This window comes from Colletotrichum siamense (genome assembly GCF_013390195.1).
Source record: "Colletotrichum siamense strain Cg363 chromosome Unknown KSG_Cg363_contig03, whole genome shotgun sequence".
Classification (NCBI taxonomy): domain Eukaryota; kingdom Fungi; phylum Ascomycota; class Sordariomycetes; order Glomerellales; family Glomerellaceae; genus Colletotrichum; species Colletotrichum siamense.
In genome coordinates this window covers 4206626-4225225 of record NW_023501016.1, presented here as the reverse complement: position 1 = coordinate 4225225, position 18600 = coordinate 4206626, and the positions used below count along the sequence as shown (strand labels likewise).

Here is an 18600-nt window from a genome sequence, read left to right as displayed (position 1 = left end):
ACCAGTACAATATGTACAATGCCTGAATTCTGTTCCCACGCACACCAAAACTCCAAACAAAACGGGCGAGGACATGGCCGCCCCTGTGCAGTTATCCGTCATTCTATCTTCAAGGTCTCATGTTCTCCTTATTCAGGCCTGCCAAGGCGCGCCTCTTCTCAGCCTTTCTTTGTTCAATTCGTGCAATGGCCGCGGCTCGCCGCTCTGGTGGCAGGGTGCTCTTTGACGTGTTTGCTGCCATGGTGCTAGCATCGGCTTCAGGCATGCCAAGTCGAGCAAATCGGTCTTGAAGCAGGTCGATGGGCGGGTCGTTCTCTTTGGATGCAAACCTATGCCGGGGCGCGGGTGTGGTGCCTGAGGGAACTTCGCTTGAGCTGACGATTCGCTCGTTGATTTCGGATCCGAGGTATGCTCTGTTGCGAGGGGACCTGGGAATGAATGGCCGCCATCTAGGCTTGTCCAATGTGACCTTGCCGGAGAGGATTTCGGATTTGGGACGCGCCTGGACAAGGTCTTCCTCTCCCGATGAGTAAGAGCCGGCATCCTCATGGTACTTGTCTCGAAGATTGTGAGACTTGGACTGATTGAGCTTCCTGCCTAGGGATTCCACAATTTCGAGACTCCGCCGCTTGGAGCTCGTGTCATTCGACGTGCGACGAATCGGCACGGGAGCAACATCGAACCGGTTTTTGTCATGGTTGCGATGCACTCTCTCTTTCTCGACAGTCTCTCGCTCAGGCAATGAGCTGACGGACGTCTTGGGCCTGTGTCCATCGACAGTCCCTGCCGCCTTGAGCGTCTTCACTTCCTTCTTCAGGTCGTTGATCTTGTCGGTGGCTTTCTCGAGGATGCGTCTCGTATCCTCTTGCGCGGCTTCAGCGTCCTTTCTGTAGGCGTCAAAGTCTGCTTTGATTCGGCGCAACTCTTCATCTTTTTGGCGTGATTCTTCCCGCAACTCTTCCAGCTCTTCCAACTCGGCAGATGAAGCTGTCTTGGTCTTATTTGGGAGAGACTGTTGCTCGGCCAAACGCTTGTTCTCCTCGGCCAACTTGTTCGCTCGCTGCTCGGCAAACAGCAGGTCGGACTTGAGTTTCTCGATTTCCTCCTTCATCTGGTTGTTCTCCTTAACCTGAGACCTGGCTTTCCTCAACTCACGCTGCGTCTCCATAAGGGTCCTCTGCGTCCGTGGAGAGGCTGTCTGTCGTCTGCGCGTATGGGGGTCTCCGTCATCGTCGCGACCCTCCAGCAGAGCCGCTAGCTCCTTGACCTGGGTCCTGTACTCGACAGCAACAGCAGTCTGCTTCGCCAGGTCCTTCATAAGCTGAGGATTGTCTCTTTCTTCGCCGCTGACGCGCTTTGCGGCTATTTGCGCCGCCATCTCGGCAATCTTCTGCTCCATCTGAGCCACCCTGTCCTGCTCTTCCTTGAGCTTCACATTCAGGTCGATAGCCTCGGCGTCTTTCAGCTTGGCGTAGGACTTGGCCAGCTGCTTGTATTTGAGCAGTTTCTCCATCTCGGCTTTAGCGTCCTGGTGATACTGCTCGAATTCCGACTTCCAGTACTTTCCTGAACGCGAATGAGGCTCATTAAGATCAATCGTCATGTCATGAGTGCATTGGTCCTCATCGGCTTCCTCCCATTCGTCCTCTGCATCGTCATTCCGCACTGGTTGAGGTTGGAGACGCGCCTGCTGGGTTTGCTGCGTCTCTCGCGAGCTGCTGAGCGCCTTCCCTTTGCGGGAGTTCTCCATTGCCTCGGTCAGCTTCGTCCGCTTGCTTGCCGAGTCGCCTGCGCTATCGAAGCTGCTGGGGAACTTTCCAGGCTTGTCGTCCGTATCTTTTCCCTTGCCTTTCTTGAGGCCGCCTTTGTCCAAAACATCGTGTCCAAACGAGACGCGTTTTCGTCGAGAAGTACCGGTGCCGGGAGTGAGCAAAATGCCCTGTGGCTGCTTCACCGGTGTACGCGACTCGGTTTCGGAGTCGTCTACGTTCCTGTTACGCGACATGCCGGCGGCACGGTGGTCGCGATCGTCGTCTCGGGCAGGAGTGCCAAAGATTGCGCTTTTCAATGCTCGGGCGGCGAAGACGGGCGCTGGCGTGTCTGGTTGCTCGATCTGGGTGGTGTCATCTGCTGCCATGTTAGTCTGACCTGGCATATCGTGTGTCTGGTGTTGGTGTTGGTGATATGTACCTCCTCCGCCTGCTTGTGCTCTGTTTCCTCCAGACGCGCCCTCCAATCCTCGCCTAAGTACCCAGCCCAGCATCCTTGCTTTCGTGGGGAATGAATGATGTCCGCAATGAAGGTTGAAAGCGCGGAGGAATTGGTTCACTTGCTGGCCGTGGCGTGTAGCAAGTCCGCAATGCTCGCCCAAAGCGATCGCATTACCTGCGCTGGCGTGTTGGAGGGTTTTTAATTAGTTTGTAGTTGGTGATCTGACCGCGGCGAACGGATGTGGTTCCATGTCGAATTTGGTTGTTTACTTTGTTACCGCATGTGGATGGCGCGTCCGTGGTTCGTCCTTCCTCCGCCTGCCCCATACAGTTCGCGTACGGTGCCATCACGGTGCCTAGCGTTCTTCGCCCCTCGCTAGCGTTTCTGTCCAGACCTCTGGCTCCCAATCCCCGATGGAAGGACCCCTGAGGCCATGGGCGTCATCAGTGAGGGGCACCAGCTGTCGCTGTCAACCCCCACTTGACGTACGCCTAAACAGCCGTACTGTGACAGCGCATCAAGCAAGGCGAATAGCGGTCGATGCCTGGTGGCGCTTCAACCCGGTCAGCTGAAATTCGTTTGCCTTTTTTCCTTTTTTAGACCATCATCAACACATACTTTTGAACCAGATTACCACGATATTGCAGAACAACATGGCTTACCCTTAACGGATTATCACGGCTTATGCTGTGGTGATTTGTCAAGCCTTTTCTCGTCGTTACGATATGGCGTCGAAATCATCCGGGGTGTGGAACAAGCCCGTCAACCTACCGACTAAGAAAAAAGATGACTCAAGTTTCCCGGGACTCAAACCCAGGAGTCCCGAGAGAACCAGAAAAACCGAATATGAGGAGCTCCAGCAGAACGAACTCATCGTTCTGGAATCCATGTACGGGGAGGACTTCGTGAAGCATGCAGAAACGCAGAGTGCTTGGAAGGTAAAGACGTCATCGTCGATAGCGACTCACCGGCGCAAAAGCAGTGCTGATACCTCACTAGAAATCAGAACCTGCGTTCGACGTTCGCATCAGGGCTTCTTCAGATGAAGACTTCGCTGTCACACTGAGCGTCGTAATGACAGCCACGTATCCTAAAAGCCCACCACTGTTGACTTTAAAAGATACCGGCGACCTTCGTGAGGTCGTGCTGTTCAAACTTCAGAAGTACCTCGAGATACAGCCAAGGGTCTTCGCCACTGAGGAGCAGGAGATGGTAGATCGTATTGTTGAAGGACTGAGAGACATCTTGGAAGACGCCGCGCAAGCCAAGGCGAAAGGTCGTGAGTTGCCCTCACTTGAAGAAGAGAGGGCCACTCACGAAGCATTTCTTGCCAAACTAGCACAGGAACAGAAAGAAGAGGAGGAGCGGAAGAAAGAGGAAGAGAGCAAGGAGGAAGAGAGAGTACTTGGCGGCCTGCTGCAAGTTGAACTTAAGCGCCAGAAAGAGAAGGCCAAGGAGTCACGCAAGAAGAAAAACCCCAACGGGATGTCGCCGCTTAGCACCATGGGCGGGATAAACGGTACCGAGAGCGGGCGCATCGTCTTCGATCGTCCCTGTCAGACTACAGACAAGACTGGAAATATCATCTCATTCCAGGCTGTCTTCGGAAAGTCTGAGGTCGCAAAAGGTCCCCTTTCTTCCGTCTATTCTGTCTGGCCCATCGTCCCCAGTGGCCAAGAATGCCCCAACTTGGCCCTGAAGGAGACGACTTTGCGTCCTGCCACAAAGGACATTGCTGTTTTCAAGAAGCAGGTCCAGTCCCTAGAGAACCAGCTTGAGACGCTGAAACAGGTTCGCCATCGAAACTTGCTTGAGGTTCTGGACTTCAGAGTGGAGCAGGAGAAGAACAACGCAGAGAAGTCTTCGTCGCATCTCTGGACCGTCAGCGTCCTTACCCCTAGCGCTGAAAAGGGGTCTCTAGCCGAGTTGCTGGATCTTGCTGATCGTCTAGACACCAGTAAGGTGCGCGCTTGGACGAGGGACCTCTTGGATGCCTTGAACTTCCTCCACAACAAGTCGCTTGTGCATCAAGATATTCACCCAGGGAATATCCTGCTTTTCAGAGAGCAAACTGGGGAGGTGGTACCAAAGTTGTCTGATGCAAGCTATCAGAGAGAATTGCACAATATCTCTTCGAAAGGACAGGCACCACCTGGCCTAAGCTCTGCCAAATCTGCCTACTGGCTGCCACCCGAGATTGCAACCCTATCGAAGCCGCATTATACAGCGAAGACGGACATCTGGGACTTTGGCCTCGTCTTCCTGCAGATGATCTTTGGGCTTGACGTCCCCCAGAAGTATCGATCGCCGACTGATGTTTTCGATTCTCTATCTCTTTCAAAACCATTGCACGAGTTGGTCACAAAACTCTTCAAGATGGACCCTAAGAAGAGACCTCGCGCTTTCGAGCTCGGCTCAAGCGAGTTTCTTGCCACAGACGCGCCGGTGGTGGTGGAAGACAACACTGCCATCATGTCGAGCTACCATTCCCTCGGCTCTTTGTCACCCATGCCACCGAGGCTTAGGCGCGAGTCAACGAACAGAGGAATCTTAACGAACAGGGGAACCACCTCATCACGTTACCGGGAGGACTTTGATGAAGAAGGCCGTCTAGGAAAAGGAGGCTTCGGAGAGGTTGTCAAGGCTCGGAAAAAGCTTGACGGACAGATCTACGCCATCAAAAAGGTTAGCCAGCGGTCGCAGGCCAGTCTCACAGAAATCCTGAAAGAGGTCCGACTTCTATCCCAGCTGAGTCACCCAGCCGTGGTTCGTTACTATAATACTTGGGTTGAGGAGATTGCGGACCAGTCGGATACCGAGGGTGACACCTCCACGGAGGACGCAACGGAGGACTCCAAAGACACCATTTCCCAGAGCCCAGCGATTCACTTCGCTACGAGTACTGGAGGACTGGACTTCATGTCGTCGAGCCACCCACAAATTGAGTTCGGCTACGACGATTCCGAAGAGGAAGAAGACGACGACGATGAGGAGGATGAAGACGACTCAGAGGAAGACAGTGAATCTGAGGAAGAGGACAGCAACCGGGCTGTCGGGCATGTTCGAGCGCATGCTAGAGCCAGATCTCAGCGGCCCTTCAGAACCATCCTCTACATTTCTATGGAGTACTGTGAGAAACGAGTGAGTTCTGTCTTCACATCTAACATGTTTTTCGCTGACCACGGGTAGACACTTCGCGATTTGATCACCCGAAAGCTGTATCAAAATACCCCTGAGATATGGCGCTTATTCCGACAAATACTCGAAGGCCTTGCTCATATTCATGGTCTTAGCATTGTTCATCGAGATCTTAAACCTGAAAATGTCTTCATCGCCCATAGCAGCGATGGGACGGATAATGTCAAGATTGGAGACTTTGGTCTGGCCACGAGCGGCCAATTCGCTGTTGACAGAAGCCTTCCAAATGCCATGGAATCGGACGACATCACCAGAAGCATCGGTACAACATCGTATGCGGCTCCGGAGGTGCGGTCTGGTTCACAAGGAATGTACAGTTCCAAGGTCGATGTAAGAGCTCTTGACCAGGTTTCAACTGAAGATGCTAACCAGTACGTAGATGTACTCGCTTGGAATTATCTTCTTCGAAATGTGCTACCAACCCATGCTAGGCATGCAGAGAGCCATGGTGATTGAGCAGCTTCGTCAATCACCCCCGGTGCTTCCATCAGACTTCAGGCCAGCCGACAAGATACAAACCGAGATCGTCACTTCTCTATTAACACACAACCCAAAGGAACGTCCTTCCAGCGCTGAGCTACTGCAGAGCGGAAAATTGCCTGTCCAGATGGAAAGCGAAACCATCAGGCGCACTCTCGCCGGTCTTGCGGATCCTAGCTCGCCGTACTACAAAAAGATGCTGTCGACCTTGTTTGCGCGACCAGTGGAGCAGGCGAAAGACTATGCGTGGGACATGAACGAGACGAGTCCCGGCGAGACGGACTTGGTGAACCTAAGTACCGTCAAGGCAACACTGATAGACATCTTTCGTCGGCACGGGGCACTCGAGTGCCAACGGAACTGCCTGTACCCTCGCTCCTCCCACTACAACGACTCAAACGCCGTGAAGCTGCTGGATGCGAACGGAATGGTGCTCCAGCTGCCATTTGATCTTACCATGGGTCATGCAAGAATGCTGGCAAAGGCCAGCGGAAGCGCGAGTGTGCAGAGAATATTCACCTTCGGCAACGTCTTCCGCGATAGAAACGACACGGGCCAGCCTCTGATGCTTGGCGAGGTCGACTTTGACATCGTCACAACTGATACCCTGGACCTGGCCCTCAAAGAAGCGGAGGTCATCAAGGTTCTTGACGAGATCATTGCCGTTTTTCCGTCCTTGTCGTCAAGCCAGATGTGCTTCCATCTGGGACACTCGGATCTGTTGCAGTTGATCTTTGACCACTGCCGTGTAGATCCCGTATCGCGGAGAGCTGCTGCTGACATTCTCAGTAACCTGAACATTCACAGCCAAACTTGGCAGAAGATCAGGGTGCAATTACGGTCTCCTATTGTTGGCTTGTCGGCTACGAGCGTCGATGAGTTGCAACGCTTCGACTTCAGAGGTATGTCAATCCTTACAGAACACGGATGAAGCTAATTCGGTTTAGACACCCCCTCCAAGGCGTTTTCCAAGTTGAAGTCAATCTTTGAGGGGACAGACATGTATCGAAGAGCGTCATCAACTCTGGCTCATCTGAAAGAAGTCTCGGAATATGCCAAGCGACTCGGAGTCGCAAGCAAGATTTATGTCACCCCTCTTAACAGTCTCAAGGAAAGCTTCTACACGGGAGGAATTATGTTTTCCTGCGTCTACGACAAGAAAGTCAAAGACGTATTTGCCGCCGGTGGCCGGTATGACAGTCTTATCAGAGAGAAACGGCCCAGAATCGGCAGCCATTACGAAGAACGGCACGCCGTGGGCTTCAACCTCAACTGGGAGAAGCTATCTAGGGTGCCCAAGACGAGCGGCAAAGCGTTTCTCAAGAAGACGGAGGAAGATACCAATAATATCTTCCACAACGCTCGAAGAGTAGGCCAAAGCAGCGAGCATTTTTCTTATCAGGTTGCTAACTTCTTCTCAGTGTGATGCGCTTGTCGCCAGTTTTGACGCTGCGATCCTGCGATCCATGGGAATAGAAATCCTGCAGACGCTCTGGGCGAACGGCATCAGCGCGGAGCTCGCCAAAGACGCGCGATCACCGGAAGACCTGCTGGCCCGCAACCGCGACGAGGGCTACTGCTGGATCGTCATCATCAAGCAGGACGCCATCGTCAAGGTCAAGACGATGGACAAGAAGGACACGCCGGACGTCGACCTGCCGATCGCGCAGCTGCTGTCGTGGCTGCGGGGCGAGATGCGCGAGCGCGACTCCAAAGCGGTAGTCAAGATGCGTGGCGTACAGCAGCAAGCCGAGTCGACGCCGGTCATCGAGCACGAGCAGGATGTGCGGGTGATGGTGGCGGGGACGCGGAGCAAGAAGTTCAACCGGCGGACGGTGGTGGAGCAGGCTCAGTTCAGCGCGGCGAGCCTGGTGCACTCGTTCCTTGACGGGCCCATCTTGGCCGTAGAGACGACGGATCAGGTCATGGACATGATTAGGGAGACGTGCCTGTCGGACGCGGAGAGCTGGAGGAAGCTGGAGCACAGCGTGACGACGGCGGAGAAGAAGTACGTGCGGGAGATCCACGCCGAGATGGTCAAGTCAAAGGCGGCGTGGGAGATGAGGAATGCCAGCCGGCATTCGTTCATCTACAACTTCAGGACGGGGAACTGCATCTACTATGACCTTGGGGCATAATCAAAGGTTTTAGGGCTATCGTCGATTTGGATGAGGAGGATAATTGTCGCAGTTGACACGAAATGAAAAACAATATTTGGCGTTGTCGCAGGATTATTGGCAAAGTGCATGCTTCAAATGCGTCATGTCATACAGCAGGGCAGCAGCATCGTGAGTTTGCGGCGACGCACCACACCTGCAGAACAAACGCAGGGGTGGTTTGAAGTCAGCCTCTGTGGGCTGCATGGGTGGGCGGCAGGCACTAGGACGGAAGCCTCTTTGGATCGAGTCTTTCGGCTCCTTCTGGCTCGAGGGCGCTGTTTGCTCAGGCGCTTTGTCGTTGGAGGCTGGCTTCATGCATTAAGCAAACTCCCAAGCGCAGGCACCGAAACCCCAGACTGGCAGCCGCAGTGTCAGATCTTAGTAGCGGCAGAGGCGGCAGCCATAAGAGTTGCGGGAGCTTGTTGCCTTTAGAGAAGGCAGTTGAGTTCCGGGCGAGTAGGGAAGATTCCAGTCGAAGGAAGCGCTGAGGAGAGGGTTTGCGATATGGGGCTTTGCGTGCCTTCGACGGGCTTGGGTATCCTTGCAGCTCGAGGGAGTGCAGTCAGCGACGTTGGTTTGGAGGCATCAAGGTGTCTGGCTAGCTGAGGACGTAGGTAAGCAAAAAACAAAAAACTGATTCATATGCAGTGGTACTTGTTGAAGAAAGAATTTTCCCAGCGGCCGGAAGGCGAGGACAAAGAGGTGCCTGACCAGTCCGCACTATTTGAAAGTCTAGGCCCCTTTCAGGATTCCATCATGTTCGAGTTGGACGGTCATGTAAGCAACCCCCGTGAGGACGGCATGATGGCAAACTTGAAAGTACTGGTGGCGGCGCCTGCAGACCAACAAGTGAGTGCTGCTTTCCGTATTAGCAAGCCTGGCCGAAGAAGATGTGCTGGACGGCTGACCCTGGCAGGCCATGTTGCAGTGTGGATTGGCGCGAGGGTGAGGTGACTGTGACTTCCAACCAACCCCGATCGGAGGCAGCGACAGCAAGGACAGGCGGCGCCCTGCGCTGGCCACGGATCCGAGACACTGCGTGACCACCCCCTTCACATCGTTGGCGGTTTGGCGGGCGGGTTGGGCCCTGCCATTGTGGAGGGACTTGGGCGGGAGACTGGTGCCCTGGCGTTTTGTCTCGTCCCCATTGTCCTCGTTCGCTTTCCGGTCGACGGCGCCCGTGGATCTTCGCTGCTGGATGCACCTGGAACCTTGATAAACCGCGACAATCTCCCGTCACCTCTTTTCTCTCTCGTTCCTACCCTGATCTTCCCCGTTCTTGCCCTTTCTGACTGCAACTCGGATTCTATTTCATCTACAAGCACGTTCCCCCCACCTCTCACCTTCTTCTCTTCCTCTCCCGACTTCAACCCTTCCATCTTCCACGGGGCTGCTCGCAACCGCCACTTACCGCCTCGCCGGTCCCTCGCCTTATCTTATCACCTTCGCGCCGAGTCAGTCCATACAAGACGAGTCATCCCTCCCTCCTCCGTCCCTCCTCGACGTTAGGGTCCCTGCGCTTCGATCACGCCTCTTGTGAGAATCAACGGCCGACTTGACCACCGTCATCTCCCCAAGAGTGCTTCAGTGCCACCGCGACGACTTCTGCCGCTTGTAGTCACCGCCGCTCACGACGAAACACTCCGCTGCTACCCATTCTTCTCCAACAGACCCCGCCTCGTCCACAACCAACAGCCCACCATGGCGCAGAAGCGACTGATGAGCGAGCTGCAAACACTGCAGAAGGAGAAATGGGTGCACATTGACGTCGACGACCGCAATGTCTTGATGTGGAAGATCGGCCTCATGGTCGTTAACCCCGACAGTGCCTTTAATGGGGCTTATCTCAGAGTGAGTCGACTTCTAACATGCCTGCCTACAAGGGCATATCGACTAAATGCTTGAGTCCAGGCGGAGATGACCTTCCCACGCGACTACCCGATCCAGCCGCCGACCTTCCGCTTCCTCACCCGCTGGATCTGCCATCCCAACATCTACCCCGACGGCAAGCTGTGCATCTCCATTCTGCATACTCCCGGCGAGGACGAACAGTCCGGCGAGCTCGCCTGCGAGAGGTGGACCCCTCTGCAAGGTGTTGAGTCTGTGCTGCGTTCAGTACTGCTACTGCTGGACGACCCCGAGATTAACTCGCCTGCCAACGTCGATGCTGGCGTCATGTACCGTGATAAGCGCGAGGAGTATCAGAAAAGGGCCCGCGAGACCGTCGAAAAGTCCAAGAAGGATATCCCGGCAGGCGTGAAGTTCCCTACCACAGCGGACTTGGAGCCTGTTCCTCAGAAGCCGTTGGACGATGACGCATTCTGGAACGAGACAGACGACGAGGGCGACTTTGACCTGGGAGGCAGCGACAGTGATATGGATATGGATGACTTCAACGACGATGACGAGGATGACGACGAAGACGAGAAGCCTCAAAAGCCTTGAGCCAAGCCCGGCCCACAGCTGAAAATCACTACTCATATGACTTCATCTCACCGACTCAACGTCCTATTTAAGCATAGCGGAGTTGTGCACTGGGCTGGCTCTCTCTACTTTACTCTTTTTTTCCCCTCTCACAACCTTATACGCATGATGGATGATGCATAGCGACGGCCCCAGGCGTTTTGCCGGCTGTCTTGCCCGGCCTGTTTAGGTGATCAGAACGGAGTCTCGTTTCCTGGGTTCTGGCATCATTGGATTTTACTGGGGAGGGTGTTTCGCAGCAGGGATGGAATTTCACATTTGGCTCTACGGCGAGGGAACAGCGACTAGATTTTGGCGGCGGTCGTCGAGGGAGGCACCACAAAAAAGGTATCATATAAGCCAACGAATCAAGCATTGTTTGCCGCACGCTCCGACAAAGCCTAGGGCTGAAAATATCTGATCATATTGAGTGCTGTTTGTAAGGCCTGAAGAGTTTGCCGGGCGTTTGGAGGGGCTTACGGATACCCTCACAAGCGTCTGGGTCGCGCGAGTGACGCAATGTCGGATTTACGCTTGTGACTGCCGGTGCCACCCTTCCGCTGCCAGTGCATCCCCGCAGGGTTGTGAGCGCCAGCAGCAATGGAGGGGGCCGACAGGGACGGAAAGCCGCGCTTGCCCTCCGACAGGGTGGACAATCAGAGCACCAGAAGGGCATGGTGGTACGGACGCCTGCCCCGCTAACACCGTTTACTCGTGGTCGTATGTCTTGCCAGATTCCAGACCAACTGAACATGTTCTTGAAATAGAAATAGAGGTAAGGTAAGCTATGCATCCCGGCCTGTAGCATGCTACTGTAGAATATCTCAACTTCAGCCCCGAACTGTCCTTGAATCGTAGATTTTTAGTGATCCGAGTCGTAGACAGCGTAATTAGTTGCCTCTTCACTGAAGACGGGACGTCACGTCGTCAAGTGGGGGGCTGATAGTGGATACGTCTCTGGAACCGCACTGTGAGCCGCCGCAATGAGTGGAAGCTCACCAAGCCTTCCCAGTCGAGTCTCGGTGCAGCTTCCACCAAACACAGCTCAGGCGTCCCGAAAAGACGATACGGGACGGGACGACTGAACCCTCCAGCTATCATAGCTGCCTTCCGTCTACTACTTGTTCTCTTCGTAGCCCCCGCACCTTTGTCAAACGGAGCCCAGACAGCTCGAACCCGCCTGTCGGTGCATCACTGTTGCAGGTGTTTCTTGCCCGTTTGACCTCACCTCAGTAGCCGCTCCAAACTCGTAGCTTCGCCCGCCAGGCTTCTCGTAGCCCCAGCTCTTCCACCTCCCGACGACATGCGCATGTCTCAAACATCCCTAGACCAACGACTCTAACCGACGAAGTCGCTCAATTCGATACGATAGCGATAATTTCCTGCGGGACGAGCCGACAAGATGGCGGGGCAGCCATCAGAGGCAGATATTGCTACATTCTGCGAATGGACAGCCTTAGTAGCTGAGGGAACGGGCATAATTCTTGATCATGATCGTGCTATGGCGACGGTGGCCTTGAAGGTGCGTTGCCGAGCCTGTTTATATGGCTTTGAGTCCACTGACGCATCGCATAGTCCGGCAGAAGCGTAGACCAACTCGTTGAGGAGTATTACAATGGCCCCGAAGCGGTATGTGCTTCTGAACAACGAGGGAACATTCGAGCTAACAAGGGCATAGTTTCGTAAGAAGTACACGTGGGATGACACTGCGTTCGGTGCCGACCGAGACGGGGCTGCCAATAACACTGGCATAGGCACGTTGAATGCTTCCCTCTCACATGGACATGGTGGCTGACTTTGTAGCGTAGCCTTCAACATCGAAGCGCCCGACAGTGCCGTTATACAAGGCGTTGCGCCAGCTCCCGACAACTTTTACGGCCAATCTGCCGGGGCCCCCTCACGACCGCCATCGAGAACAAACAATCGATCGCCGCTTGGTAGGATGATAGACTGGACGGCCGGGGATGCTTCCGGTACTTCCCTCCGTGCCGTGGGGAGCCAGAGCTGACGTGCGTACAGGCGCGCCGACGAGCGCGGCTCAAGAAGACGAAGACCTCCAGGCAGCTATTCGGAATTCTGCCATTGAGTCAGGTCTCACGCCGCAGGAAGCCGGCGTGACCAACACCGGCGCCAATGCAGCTTATTTCGGACCTGCTAACCGTGATGACTACGACTCCAACAGCTGGGCCATGGTTCCTACCGGAGTGGATTCGTCGGAATCTAAGAGTAACGACGATTCCGCGCCTTCACTAAGGAAGAGAGAGCAGGGTGCCCCCGCCTTTCTTGTTCAGCAGCCGCATTCGCGTACCGAACAACACCGGTTGGGCTCCATTCTGACGATTCTTCACGAGATCCCTCTAGTTCGAAATGCTCTTCTATCAGCTGGCGAGCAGGCGGCGTCATATGGCTACAATAGCGAGTGGTGGAAAGGTCAACCTATATACAAACCCCACGTACTGGCCGCCATGGAAAGGGACGAACTCCAGTGGGGTGATGACGCAAAACCGGACTTTCACGAGGAGATCCATCGCCTCATGGCCTTCTTGGATCAAACGGAGAGAAGTTACGGATCCGTCGAGGCGATGGCCTACCTCGTTCCCGCATCTTCCTATCCTCTTGAGAGGCAGTTTTTTGACAGCTTGCACGATCACACGGATCCTGAGGTCATAAAGCCACTAACCCATTCGGCCCACACAATCTACACGACGACGCTCGAGAACTACCAAGAGCCTTCAAGATTCTCCTACCTTAGCTTCGAGCTTCAGAAAGATCAATATGAGAAGACCAAGACGTTGTACGAAGCTTTGGATTGGGTGGTATGGAACGACGCCTGTACGTGGACCGAAATCACACCAGAGACCAAAATGGTCTATCTCGACGACATTGGTGAAGTTATGATCATGGCCATCGACGGGACTGAGCCTCCCGAGTCAATGGATATCCCCGAGGTCTGGTACCCCGAGCGCTACCTTGCTGGTCGGAAAGAGGAGGCGAGGGTGATCCAGGAGCACATCGCGTGGGTCTTTAACCGTCTCTACAAGGCAGGCTCGATGGAGTATGAGGCCACCAATTGGGTGGACAATGACACTTACAAGGTGTACGATGTCAAGGAGATGTTGGAGAAGACTATCAAGGAGTACGAGGGGCAGGTTCAATATCTCGACGGACTTGGACGGTTCCGAGAGCTGCAAAAGCTTGCCGATGACGAGAAGCAGTCTGTACGGCCGGAGGATGTGCCCTGCGTCAAGACGGCGGAAGAAGAGGAACTGTCGAAAACCGCAGAACAAATGGTCAAGAGGTGCCGTCAACTTCTGTCCGAACAAGAGGCGAAGCTCGCCAGTAAGTCAAGTTTCGCTGACCTAAATGAATAAATGCTAACCTCGCCCAAGAGCTCAAGTGGGAGCGAGAGCGGCTCACGGAGAGACAACGATCTCTGGGCAAGCTACTCACAGACCCTAATCACCCGGGGCTATCAAAGCCGTTCATTGGCAAGAAGTACCTCCTCAGAGGTGTGTCCACTGGCAAAGATGTGACATATGTTTGCAAGAGGGAGGAGCCAAGCCTCATTGAGCTTGATGAAAATTCTGGTCCAGTAGATCAGTGGTGGCGGCTGTCCTATACTACAGGCGACGCTCAGCCTGCAAAAGCAGAGGTGAGGCTCATGTCTTCAGGTATCGACACATTTTCTGACCTTTAACAGAGAGTGTCCTATGAGTTGGTGATGCGACAAATGTTCCAAGAAACACGCAGGCCAATGTTTGTGTACGCCACGGAAGACGCTATCAACCAAACTCCTGTGCCTCTCTCTGACGCCCTCCAGCGCTTCGTTCGTGCTGAGAACAAGAACTTCCGCCAAGAGCTGAGTCGGGAAACAACAGATGGAGCCGCAGAAGCGAGGGACGTAAACGCAAACACATCTCGGGTGTCGCCTGCGAAGAGACAGTATCGGTCTGGTAGCGTGGACTCGATGGACACCAACCGTGCTTCCTTGGGAGGCAGCGATACAAATTCCAGAGATGGAGACTTCGAGTTGGACCATGATGTTTTCGGTGCCGGGGATGGCGCAGGAGACATCGCCATGCCAGACCTTTCACACAGCCAGATTATCGACAACAGTAAGAGCCTTGCCGAGGTCATGTACTCAGGCGGAGCCCCGGCAGCAGGAACCTCCGACATACTATCGGTACCGCAGCTTACAGAAAGATCTAACGAAGCTTCAGCCAGCGGTGGCGTTGATGTTAGTCGCACAGTCACGCCGGATTTCGAGGATCAGCCCAAGGGACCTGAGATGCAGGAGCGAAGCAGCAATGGGGGCGGATCACCTTTTATGGCAAGACGTTCGATACACTTTGGGTCACCACCGCCCTACGACCCCAGAGACGAGCAAAAGACGATTAAGATTATGGATATGGAAATGCCTGATGAGCATCAGTAGCGAAAGACTAGAGCATCAGAGGAACACGACTATGGATAGGAACAGGATATAGCAGCATGGCATTCGCATCATGGCGGGTCGCCGAAAGGCACACAGCAGCATTGGCTATACGTTCTGCTGCGCAGCGCAATAACTTATTCCATTGTACATGATAATTGCGGCAGTGCAATACCAATTGTTTGATACCCCAATAAGTGCATGGCCCAGGGGCAGTGTTGGCGATGGTTGAACCTTACGCCTGGCCTTTGACGCATATCGTCGTAGAAGGTTCTCGAAGGTTCTATATGCAGCTATCAGGTATCCCTGTATCCGCCAGGACCGGGGCCTGTCTAGTGCGGCGCACGAGCCACGGCTTGAGCTTGACTCCGCTATTCCCGCCCGGCAAACACCCCGCCATTCGTCATTGTCTGTTGTTTGCCAACTTCTTCCCTGCCTGACAGTTGAATGCTCTTCAATGTCGGCAGCTTGACAGCTCTGCGAACGAGTCAAACCTGCGTGGGAACGGCGTAAAACGGGGTGATGTAGACTTGAAATCCCAGGCGTAAGTCAATCATCAGGTGCAAATGGAAAGCGATACAGGCCTAAACGGCAACTTGGACGCAAAATGCAGAAATGCCCCGCCAGCCTTCTGTGCACTTCCATCAAATCAGCCCAGTGAGATCACCCGATTCGACGCCCCGCCAGGTTTTAGTCGCACGGGGACGGTGGCCATGGCTCCCTGGGCTTCTGAAGGAGACCGAACCTTCCACAACCACGCCCTGTTTCTTCCATTAAGAACGGCCGGGGGCCTCTTCAGCCAGTTGGGCTCTTCCCGCCCCAGTCTTCTTGACCTTACAGAGTAAGGACCTACGTAGTGACCTTGCCGTAGTATTTCTGAGCCTGCATACATACATATCACGCAGTTTCCCAGACCTGCTCTGCGCCAGCATCCAACCATTCTTTTCGATTCCTCCTCTTCACTACTACTTTTCTCAAACGTTTGCTTTTCTTGCATACGTCAACTGCAGACAACAACCCCACGAAGGGTTCACACAAACATAAAGCCAGCCTTGCTACACAAGCAAGCAATCGTTCGATCAATCGATCGCTTCGAGACGATACTTTTTTTTTTATCGCAGCTACATATATCCACAACCTACCTTCGAATTGACTGGTCGATCGCGAGACACACAGCCTCGTCTTCACCATGGTGAAAGAAACCAAGCTCTACGACCAACTGGGCGTCAAGCCCACCGCAACTCAAGATGAAATCAAGAAGGGCTATCGGTAAGTGACTTTTGCCCCTCACCTTCTCCCACTTTTTCCCCATCACCGCCCAACCTCAGCCCAACCTCACGAACAAGAGAAGCTAACCACCTCACGTGCAACAGCAAAGCCGCTCTGAAGTGGCACCCTGACAAGAACAAGGACAATCCGGAAGCCGCCGAGAAGTTCAAGGAGTGCTCCCAAGCATACGAGATTCTCTCCGACCCCGAGAAGCGCAAAACATACGACGACTACGGTCTCGAGTTCCTCCTCCGTGGCGGCGGTGCCCCGCCTCCAGATGCCGGCGGCGCGAACCCCTTCGCCGGTGCTGGAGGCATGCCCGGCGGATTCAACTTTGGAGGCATGCCCCAGGGCGGCGGCGGCGGCGCTCGCTCGTTCCACTTCAGCACAGGCGACGGCGGCAGCAGTGGATTCCGCTTCAGCAATGCAGATGATATCTTTGCGGATTTCATGCGGTCTAACACTGGTGGCGCTGGCGGCGGTGCCGGAAACATGGATGACTTTGCCGACATTTTTACGGCATTTGGCGGCGGAGGCATGCCGAGGTCCTCTGGCGGACGGTCCACGCGCATGAGGAGCACTGGCGGCGGCTTTGACGCACCCAGACCGAGGGAAGCTACCCCCGAAGTTACGACGGTTGAGAGGCCTTTGCCGCTCACGCTTGAGGAGCTTTTCCGCGGCGTAACGAAGAAGATGAAGATTAAGCGCAAGACATTCGATGACCAGGGCAAGAGGACGACCACAGATCAGGTGCTTGAGGTGCCCATCAAGCCTGGTCTGAAGAAGGGCAGCAAGATCAAGTTCAAGGGTGTCGGTGACCAAGAAGAGGGCGGTCAGCAGGACTTGCACTTCATCTTGGAGGAGGTAAGCCGCACATCCCCATGACCAGATGAGAAGAAATCAGTGACTAACAAGCGAATAGAAAGCTCACCCGCTCTTCGTCCGCGAGGATAACGACCTGGTGCACACCGTTGAGCTGGATCTCAAGGAGGCGCTGACGGGCTGGAAGCGTACCGTCACGACCATCGACGGCAAGCAGCTCAACATCGACAAGAACGGCCCGACGCAGCCTGGCAGCTTCGACAAGTATCCCGGCCTTGGCATGCCCATCTCCAAGAAGCCCGGCACGAGGGGCGACTTCATTATCAAGTACAATGTCAAGTTCCCCACGAGCCTTACGCCCCAACAGAAGCAGAAGTTGAGGGAGATTTTGTAAGCGTGTGTTACGGCATAAGTAGAGATGTGAAGCGTGCGTGAATGAGCGGCTTGGCGCCGCGATGAGGGGATGATTTGGGGACGACGGGATGTTTATCATGACCTGGAGTTTTGGGCGTATTGAGCTTCGGCACGGTGGGCCTCTTTGAGCATTTCGCGTAGGCTATTGCGGATTGGTCTCTTATCAAACGAATGCCTACGGATGAGTACATAGATACTAGGTAATTCTGAGATTGAAAAGAAATTATATGCATTCATGTTGAAGTGCTTGTAACGAGTGATATGCACGACCATAACTCTGTGTCATTGCCTCCATGTACAAAGTGAATGCTTTGCAGAGGCTGCGAAGCTGCATCGCAACTGACTCCGAAACGAAAAGTCACAACTCAGCGAATGTATCATCGTCCAACCTCTCTTAATCAGCGAACATCCGGAGCGAACTGTCCTGCTGCATGGAAAGCTACCCCAGTCTACGAAGTGCCATCAGAGAGCCGGTCCCGGGATGTCCCCTCCATCTCGGCCGACGGACTGTCATTGAGTGTAAGTGGGACCGAACCTTCCCTACATGTATCCGTAGCGCTACCTTTTGTATGTAAAATAATGGAGTGATGAAGCCTGCCCAACGTCTTGTAACAGATGGCTTGGTCGGGTGTAGCGTCCTGTACAAGTACGTTGACGGAAACAGACGATGCCCCCGCTGGAGAAGAGGAAAGACATGATTGGGACGCTGAAGAACGCAGGCTGGCAGCGAGTACAAACACACCGTCCAGGCACGTTTTTCTTCTTCGGTTTGTTCACTTGCTATGCACGTTGTGCTGTTTTACCCGGTTTCCCCGTCACTTTTTCGGCTTAACTTTGTGCTTACTGGCCTTTTTCTTGGGACGTGGGGAAGGGAGGGCTGCACCTGGTGCTCGGGGTGAAGGTTTGCGGGCGGGTGCGGGTTGCGGGTGCGGCGCCGCACTACCTATCAGGGGAGGGGTTATCGGGATTGGTTCCTGTGCCCCGAGGCTGATACCTCTGCCACGGTTGCATTTACACGTCGATGGAAGAGGGAATTAATTCTTTATTTGGTTATGGGTGACTTGCATGGGATAGGTACAGCAGCCGACGGCTCGAGGTCGTCCGTTGCCGTGCAGAGCCACATGGCATGAGCGAGGTGAGCCGACGAGAGGC

General features: G+C 54.4%; 5 protein-coding genes across 5 annotated transcripts; 4 read left to right on the top strand and 1 right to left on the bottom strand.

Annotated features, from left to right (window-relative positions):
• Positions 1 to 109: 109 nt before the first annotated feature.
• Positions 110 to 2137, bottom strand: CGCS363_v005097 (uncharacterized protein; the record flags this gene model as incomplete). Its single annotated transcript, XM_036636946.1, has 1 exon — positions 110 to 2137. The coding sequence occupies one exon, from the start codon at positions 2135 to 2137 to the stop codon at positions 110 to 112; it is 2028 nt and encodes a 675-aa protein (XP_036498280.1).
• Positions 2138 to 2936: 799 nt separating this feature from the next.
• Positions 2937 to 8027, top strand: GCN2 (eIF-2-alpha kinase GCN2; the record flags this gene model as incomplete). Its single annotated transcript, XM_036636945.1, has 6 exons — positions 2937 to 3149; positions 3211 to 5352; positions 5401 to 5739; positions 5789 to 6791; positions 6837 to 7258; positions 7311 to 8027. 6 exons carry the CDS (start codon positions 2937 to 2939, stop codon positions 8025 to 8027), a joined length of 4836 nt encoding a protein of 1611 aa, XP_036498279.1.
• A 1722-nt stretch (positions 8028 to 9749) lies between these two features.
• CDC34 (Ubiquitin-conjugating enzyme E2-34 kDa) lies at positions 9750 to 10493 on the top strand (the record flags this gene model as incomplete). The annotated part of the gene is made up of 2 exons (XM_036636944.1): positions 9750 to 9899; positions 9960 to 10493. The coding sequence occupies 2 exons, from the start codon at positions 9750 to 9752 to the stop codon at positions 10491 to 10493; spliced, it is 684 nt and encodes a 227-aa protein (XP_036498282.1).
• A 1420-nt stretch (positions 10494 to 11913) lies between these two features.
• CGCS363_v005094 (uncharacterized protein) lies at positions 11914 to 14946 on the top strand (the record flags this gene model as incomplete). The annotated part of the gene is made up of 7 exons (XM_036636943.1): positions 11914 to 12033; positions 12087 to 12140; positions 12190 to 12269; positions 12315 to 12448; positions 12531 to 13850; positions 13901 to 14163; positions 14212 to 14946. 7 exons carry the CDS (start codon positions 11914 to 11916, stop codon positions 14944 to 14946), a joined length of 2706 nt encoding a protein of 901 aa, XP_036498281.1.
• Positions 14947 to 16132: 1186 nt separating this feature from the next.
• Positions 16133 to 17428, top strand: psi1 (the record flags this gene model as incomplete). Its single annotated transcript, XM_036636942.1, has 3 exons — positions 16133 to 16212; positions 16317 to 17076; positions 17135 to 17428. The coding sequence occupies 3 exons, from the start codon at positions 16133 to 16135 to the stop codon at positions 17426 to 17428; spliced, it is 1134 nt and encodes a 377-aa protein (XP_036498276.1).
• Positions 17429 to 18600: the final 1172 nt, after the last annotated feature.